At 36.9% G+C, this 8296-nt stretch overlaps 1 protein-coding gene across 2 annotated transcripts in view; it reads left to right on the top strand.

Moving 5' to 3' along the window:
- The first annotated feature begins 2623 nt into the window (after positions 1 to 2623).
- fip1l1b (FIP1 like 1b (S. cerevisiae)) overlaps positions 2624 to 8296 on the top strand; it is a 30146-nt gene continuing 24473 nt past the window's right edge. For both annotated transcript variants that reach the window (XM_034188426.1, XM_034188425.1), the window contains exon 1: positions 2624 to 2877. In XM_034188426.1, coding sequence (XP_034044317.1) covers positions 2799 to 2877 — 79 coding nt within the window. In that variant the 5' untranslated portion in view covers positions 2624 to 2798. The remainder of the gene's footprint in view (positions 2878 to 8296) is intronic.

Raw genomic sequence — 8296 nt, 5'->3', positions numbered from 1 at the left:
GAAGCAAAGCATTAATCATGATGAGTCTGCGGCTGAACAGCACTTTGATTTCATGTGAAGTTTTTAAAAACAAAAAAAGGTCCACTTTTTATTGGATTGAAAGACATTTTTAAAGCTGCAATATGTAGGATTTAGCGTCATCTAGTGGTGAGCTTGCAGAATGCATGACGGTGTCACCAGTCATGATTTTGTTTTTGTTTTTTGATTTTTTTGTTTTGTTTCCCTTCTTTGTTGATGGGTTTGGGTGTACTTCATGCATCGATTCAGTGTTACAGGAAACATGCATTAATAAAGAGATGAGTATAAATGCTATATTTCATTTCTGCTCATAAACACCCCTAAATCCTACACACTGGAGCTTTAAGATTTACAGATATCAAAGCATAATGTTTCCCACATTCACCATATGTGCTCATTCGGAAAGCTGCCCCCTGTGTTTGTCTGACTTGTTCAGTAAATCAGATCATTTTAGTTGCTGGGTTAACAGATTTTTCTGTCTTGTGTCAAGATGGCCTAAAGTTATTCAATTATTCAAAATAATAAGTAAACATAACCATTTCATTTGTTGGTCAAGCCAAAGAAATGGATGGTGATATTTTTGCCTACCTCTGTTTATTGCTTTATTGATTAGCAAACCTGAAATAATCTTAAACCTTCAATGAATTTTAAGAACATCTGGCTGTCTACACCTCCCAATAATCTGCATTTAGTACATTTATATTATAAAAGTCCCTTGCTCCCACTCGAGGTCACCACAGCAGATCTAAGATTGTATTATATTGTATTGTATAGTATTGTATCATATTGTATCGTATTGTATCATATTGTATCGTATTGTATTGTATTGTATCATATTGTATCGTATTGTATCATATTGTATCATATTGTATCGTATTGTATCATATCGTATTGTATCGTAGTATATCGGATTGTATCGGATTGTATTGTATTGTATCGTATTGTATTATATCGTATTGTAGCATATCGTATTGTATCGTATTGTATTGTATTGTATCGTATCGTATTGTATTGTATCCCATTGTATCGTATTGTATTGTATTGTATCGTATTGTATTGTATTGTATCGTATTGTACCGTATTGTATTGTATCATATCGTATTGTATTGTATTGTATTGTATCGTATTGTATCGTATTGTATTGTATTGTATTGTATCGTATTGTATTGTATCGTATCATATTGTATTGTATTGTATCGTATTGTATTGTATTGTATCGTATTGTATTGTATCGTATTGTACCGTATTGTATCGTATCGTATCGTATCATATCGTATTGTATTGTATTGTATTGTATCGTATTGTATCGCATTGTATTGTATTGTATTGTATTGTATTAAAGGATTATTAACCGAGTGTGAGGTCTGTACAGGAAAATATCAGACCGAGGAGTTGACACAGAGTCAAGGGGTTTTACAAAAATATTGCATTAAGTGTTTTGAGATCAGAGCCCATAAGTATTTGGACAAACTAAATTTTCTGATTATTTTTAATAAAAATGATTACTTTTACATCCAGTTTTGTTTAGATAAATCAGTTGATGATTACATGAACATTTCAAAGTCACTGAATACAGAGTAGGCAGTTCTCAAAAAACTGTTTATGGAAGAAGAAGTTTAGTGAGGGAAACCGACAAGACACCCATGGCAACTCCTGAAGGAGGCTACCATTGGAGTGACTGTGCAAAATGGAACTTTTGTTCTATCATCTGTTACATGATCTTCATAAGAGAGTGGAACAAAAAAGAAATTTTCACACAAGAAAACAGATCAAATATAGGCTTGTGTCTCCCATGTGACTTCTGGCAAACTGGAGCTGAAATTTCACATATCCTTTTAAAGAAAGTCATTCTCTGAAAACAGTTGTTGGCTGCTAAATTAGTGTGTAACATCTAATTTAGAGCAGCCTTAAAGGTACAGTGTTTAGAATTTAGCCATGTTTATGAGCAAAAAATGGAATACATCATTCATAACCATCTCTTTATTAGTTTAGAATTACCGGCAACAACAAATTTATGTGTTTTCACAAGCTTGATTAAAAAAGATAAAAAAATAAATAAAAAAATGAAGACAAAGCAGATGGCGGCTCATACATATTGCTTATCATAAAAGATGCCAAGGGAGCATGAGTACCCATCATAACAAAAAGGCATGAAAGAAAATAAAATCATCACAAGATCATGACGCAATGCAATCTGCAACCTCACCACTAGATGACACTAAATCCTACACACAGTAGCTTTAACTTCGCTCTATCGTCTTATTGTACCAGATTCTATCTCTTTCTTTATGCAAACGTTTGGTACGTTTTGCCTTGAAATGTCTGTTTATGGTTAAAATGTAGTGATTTGAGAGATAAATTGAACATTATTTAATTTTTTCAGCCATTCAAAAGTAGTGCTTGAGATTCACTCTGATCTACTTTACTTCCTTCATTACATTGTCTTCTATTTGTTGACAAATGAAAAGATATTCCAGAAGAGACGTGCATTTCATCCCACGGTCATTAAAAAGAAAGAAAGATTAAAGTGCTGGGAGCAGCAGTTTGTATTTGCCCTCTAGGGGGCGGTGTGTTTTCAAACGCACCGCCGCGTCGTCAATCTCTTCCGGGGTTACGCGGACTCGCAGAGGTTAGAAGCGATTCTATGAAGCTGTTTGCTTTTGTAAATAACTGCGTTTATTCGCTCAGTACAAAGTTTGTCTACGCAGTTCAGCGATTGGTGCGCTGTAGTGCGTTCTGGTAAATCTTTTATTGGTTTTGGTGTGTAGTTTTAGTTGAAGATGTCTGCTGAAGAAGCTGATAAAACGGCAACCACGGATGCTAGCGGCGGAGACGAGGAGGAGGAATGGCTGTACGGAGGTAAAAAAAACAAAAAACAACGACCGGCCCTGACACGAACACCGTCATTACAGAGGCATTAACGTTGCCTTCGTTTTGTCAGCGAACATTCCACTTTAAAATACAGTAACCTTGGGGACACTCTGTGTGCATACCTCCGCCAAGGCCCAAGCATGTGCCCGAGTTTATCATGGCCGGAGGGGGGCGCTGTTTCATCAACGCATAAATAATATGGGACTCGAACGTAAACATAAAATTATGAATTCTTGAAATAAAATGTAAGTCCGCATCCAGTTTAAAATCTGTTGGCAGCCCTTTGATTGGTTGATCAAGGCTACGAGATAATGAGGCTACATAGCCTACCTTTTACTTTTATCTGACAGTCACTGTATCTATTCCAGTTCAACACAATCATAGAACGTTTTTCCCCAAACAAGGAAGCAAAGTGCAGCACGACAAACTAGACAGGAATAATGATAAAAAAAAAAAAGTAGAAACAAACACAGAAACTAGTAAAAGGCATCGTGATGATGTCACGCACCGGTGCAGGGGCACTACTGGTAGGTAGAAAACTCTTATTCAGCCACTGACTGTGTGTGATATTTGAAGATGCCACCATTCAAAGTGTTCACTCGGTGATCCATCACATGCTGACGGATCACCTCAGCGCCGCAAAACTCATCAACACGTCACATCCAGAGTTCGCAATTGTACGCCTCCAAAAACTTGAAAGCCTTCATGGTCATCATCTCCAAGATTTTATTTCTCGCAATATCGCTTTTGATCTTCAGTATCTAGACTTGACAAGTTGTCTGAAGTCATCTTCCTGTGTGTTTTCTCACTGCATCTGCTTGGAGTCTGGAGTTTTCTGCCTACTAGTCTGTGCGCATGCGCGGGAAAGCTGGAAGTAAACAACAACAGCATTCTCTTCTATATAACCTATACAAGGCAAGAACCACACACTACCAGGCTGCCATATTGCATGTTCCATGTTGTGTTATGTGTTATGTAAAAGTTCAGTCCATCTGGGTCCACTTTCTCCAGATCTGGTTGCCATTAGGGCTGCCACAACTAGTCGACTAGTCACGACAACGTCGACTAATGAAACCACCGACAACTAATTTATTTGTCGACGAGTTGTTTATTTTATTTAAGTCTTTGTTTTTCTCTCAGTTCATAGTTTTAGGCAGCGAGGCATCCTGCTGTCATTTGGACATTCAAATTTTGAAAAAGACAGCCGATTAAAATAGTGGCCACCTTATTCCAAGCTGTTTAAAATGCGCAGTTTACCGGAGGAGCTGTGTGTGTGTGCGTGCGTGCGTGTGCGTGCGTGCGCGCGGAGTCAGCTCGGTGCAGATGGTGAACGGAGGCACAAGACGTTACATTCTGCTGAGAACCATCAGTGCACGTGAGACAGCGAGCGTGGAGCAGAGAGAGAGGATTTTAACCCAAGTGAACATGTGTTTAAAAAAAAACAAAACATGGAGCTGCCTTTACTTCTCTCTGAACTTTCTCTCCCGGTGTGATTCTGCCGTTACCGACCTGTTCACACCATGTGCACGTCGTATATTGAATTTATGAGATCATGAGATGAAATCAACGGTCAAATATCCTTTTAAAAAATCCTTAAAAAAATGATAATATACGTATAAATGAACAGAAGAAAAATTACGCATTCATGGGTTAAAAAAAAACCTTGATGTGGAGAAGCTGCAGTGATGTTCAGAGGCACAGATCACAAAAAGCAAAAAGCAGGTGAGAACTCTGAACTTTAACAGCTGTTATTTTCCAAAGGTATGTATTTATTTAATCTTAAGCTTAACCCATTAACGCCCATCGTCGCTTATATGCTACAATCTCTGACTCAAATATGCAACTTACCAAATTGACCTGTATGCCCGTTGTCACAAATTTGCAACATACCATCATTATTATTATGACATTATAACATAGTCATTACCAGAATACCCAGTATTACTATCTAGTTTTTGTGCAAAAGTGAAATTAATAATCTCAACATTATTTACCATCTACTTAAAGGCAAAAACACACACAAAACATTTTTTTATATACAGCTATATAAATTCGGGCGTTAAGGGGTTAATGTCGTGTTCAAGCACAAAACGTGACTAATGAGGAGGAAAAAAAATGATTTCATCACACTAAAATGAACTGGAGTCAGAATAAAAAGACACGCTGCTGATTTTTGTTATTTTTCAAAGTTATTTATAAGCTGCAGCTATACGAGTATATTTTATTCATTTCAAAGTGAGTTACCTCTTATTTTATTCTGATTTATTTATACAAACAATATGGGGAGTCTAATCAGCCTGCATTGTTCTGTTCAGTTTATATCAAAGTTTTCCTGCACGTCTGTGTATTTTTTCCTTCTTTATAAGAGTTTGGTGTTTGCATTTGCTCCACAAAGTTTTAAAACACAATAAACTGTTCACACTTTTCTTTATAGCAGTTCTGTAATTTCAGAAATGCAACAGAAACAACCACAAATCAAAAAAAGTTGGGACTATAAGTAAAATGAAGATAAAAATAAAAATGTTGCACGATTCCCAGTTTCTCCACTCACAGAAGTCAAAAGTTCTTCCAGAGTTGTGTCTTGGTGGCTTCCCTCACTTGTCTCCTTCCAGCATGGACATTTAGTTTTTGAGAACTGCCTACCTGACACAGATTTACTATAAAGTACCACACTGTTTGTATTTCTGAATTATTGATGTAAATGAAGTCTAAGAAATAGTCACTGGTTTGGAAATGTTCATGTTTTCATCCCCTGATGTTTCTCAGAAAATGCTGCAGGTCTTAATTTAGGAAATTATGTGTGATCCGACTAGTCGACTAATCGCAAAAATAATCGTTGACTAGTCGACTATCAAAATAGTCGTTTGTGGCAGCCCTAGTTGCCATGTCTTGACAAAACCCTTAATATTATCATGAATGGTGTAGGTCAGTTTTTCCAGAGGTAGTATTTGCAGCACTTCCTTATTCTCAAGGTCGGGCTTTACCTGAGCGCCCTTGAAGGGTTGTTTTTTGTCAGTGAAAACCTCGCTGACCTCAGTACAAATACATGTAATGTTGTCACTTTTCAAAGGGGTCAGACTCATCAAGAAAATCAGTTTAATGTACAATGGTTCATTTCAGGTCAGTTTGGTGTATAAATCTCATCGTTCCAGGCAATGACAGCTATCAGCTGGCCGCCAGGCAATGACAGCTATCAGCTAACTGATAGAAGCAAGCGAGAGACAAAACCAAAACAGCTGATTTCAGTAGAACAGCATACAGTCCGAGCGTGTTGTCACAGAGTGGCCAGTCGTGGAATTACAAATTTTCACCTTTGGCTTGGCCACTTCACCGGAGGTGAGGTGGTGCCATCCAAGGTCGTCATCCAGTGTAGGCACGTCCTTGGAAGTTGGGAATAGTCTTTCTTGCCATGTACAAGTATTCCAGCCTTTTACTTTTGTTTGTCTATTTACTTTTGTTGTCTATACGTAGAGCTGAAATTGCATTTTATATTGCCATCTTAAACTTTCTCTGGTTCTAAAATATTTGTAATTATCTATGGTTAAAATGCTTGCCATATATGTAGAATTTGTACTTGAGAATTTTGAAGCAGAAGAATTTCAAGAGCGCTTTTTCCATTTAGCAGATGCTCAAATGGTCTTAGAATTATGTCTCACATTTACTTCCGCATTTAAGGCTGGCACCCATTTTTACAGCTGGGTGGACATGATTGAGGTTCGAACCTGCAGCCTTTGGCTCAGAAGTCCCGTGCTCTTCCACTGACTAAAGAATGGATCATAGCTTGAAGTTGTCATACATGCCACATATGAATTGATATTAGCGTGGTCCAGTGAAACGTTTTTCAGAATTTTACATCTCCCAACCTTTTTGTTGAGTTGTAATTAGTAAAAAGATTCTACACAAGTTTTATTGAAATGTCTTCACATTTAGAGGTTGCCAAACAATTTTTAAGCTTCCCACCTTCCTTGTCATCACCACACCAACCCTTTACATTGTGATTTCCGGATTTTTTTTTTTTTTTTTTTTTTAGATTATGTCTCGCACAGTGGACATGCACCTAAGATAAAATTTCAGACCCCTCCATGATTTCTAAGTGGGAGAACTTGCAAAACCGCAGGGTGTTCAAATACTTATTTTCCTCACTGTATGTTTCATTTTCACTCAGAAAGCACCATGAGTAACACATTTTAATGACTTTTGATAGCACTTGCTCATTGGCTACTTTAATTTTCATCTTAGTGTCAAAAGAAATTGATGTCTCGAACTTATGCTTTGCACTTTCACTTTCTATTTGAAATCCCTCTTGTGTAGTTCTCATGGTCTTTTGAAGGGGGATTCATGTTTCACGACTTTGATTTGATGTAACCTTCTTCTTGTTGATGCTTTGAAAAAGACTAGTGTAGTGCCCCAGGAAAGTATGTATTCCTATAGAAAAGTGGAAGCTTTTTTGTTGAAATATCTTTGTCAAAGCTGGCGTGTGACAATGTTCCATGTTGTAATAAAAGCAAGAAGCGTCTCTGTGTCTGTCTGTCTGTGGCTTGCATATCTAGATTTATACAGTTAAGGTCTTTAAAAACAAGTCATTATGGCAATAATTGTGTATTTCGCGCTTGATATTATATAACTTTGCAGTTAACGGTCTTTCACACTGCAACGCATTCAAGGGTGTTAAACGCGTGGCAGATCACTCTAAAACTCATTATTTTCAATGAGAAGCATTGCGTTTGCAAACGTGTCAAAACCCGAGCTGGCGTGACGCTCCACCGGGAACGCGCATTGTCGCTTGTCGTCAGGCCACCGTGGTCAACCCAACTTTCACTGCTTCGCGCTGTCCAATAGAAACGAGGCATCAAGCCAAAACACAGAAGACTATAGAGTGCAGAAATGTCACAGAACTGCTAATTTATACATAGAACTTTTCTGAAGAAAATCCATACAAATGTTTTTTATGTCAAGATTTTCTCATTACTGTACATTTTGAATAAAAAAAACATTTCTTACATTATAAAACTTCTAATTAAAATAGTTTTAAGTAGCTAAACAAAACAAAGATTATTTAGAAATCGCTGTTCATCTGTAAATTAAAACCATAACTTGTTTCAGATGAGATGATTTCTTGATTAACATTATAAGGAACCTTGGACATTTATTTTTAGACAAAATAGCATGAAAAGTAGCATTAAGGCTGGTAGATTCAATCATTCATATCTGATTCTCAACCAGGAAAAAAGACACCGTAAATAAATACAAATATTTATTATAAACACAACGGGAAATGATGTAACAATGACTGCAGTGTGTTGGTTAATTAGGATTTCTCAATGTGACATAAACCTCATGATGAAGTCATTTTTTAATTCAGTCATTTCAACATTTAATTACATCTATATTGACTGTGTAATTACTT

Source organism: Thalassophryne amazonica, chromosome 15, assembly GCF_902500255.1.
Source record: "Thalassophryne amazonica chromosome 15, fThaAma1.1, whole genome shotgun sequence".
Lineage (NCBI taxonomy): Eukaryota > Metazoa > Chordata > Actinopteri > Batrachoidiformes > Batrachoididae > Thalassophryne > Thalassophryne amazonica.
The sequence above is the reverse complement of the archived record's forward strand: the minus strand, read 5'-3'. Positions and strand labels throughout refer to the sequence as shown.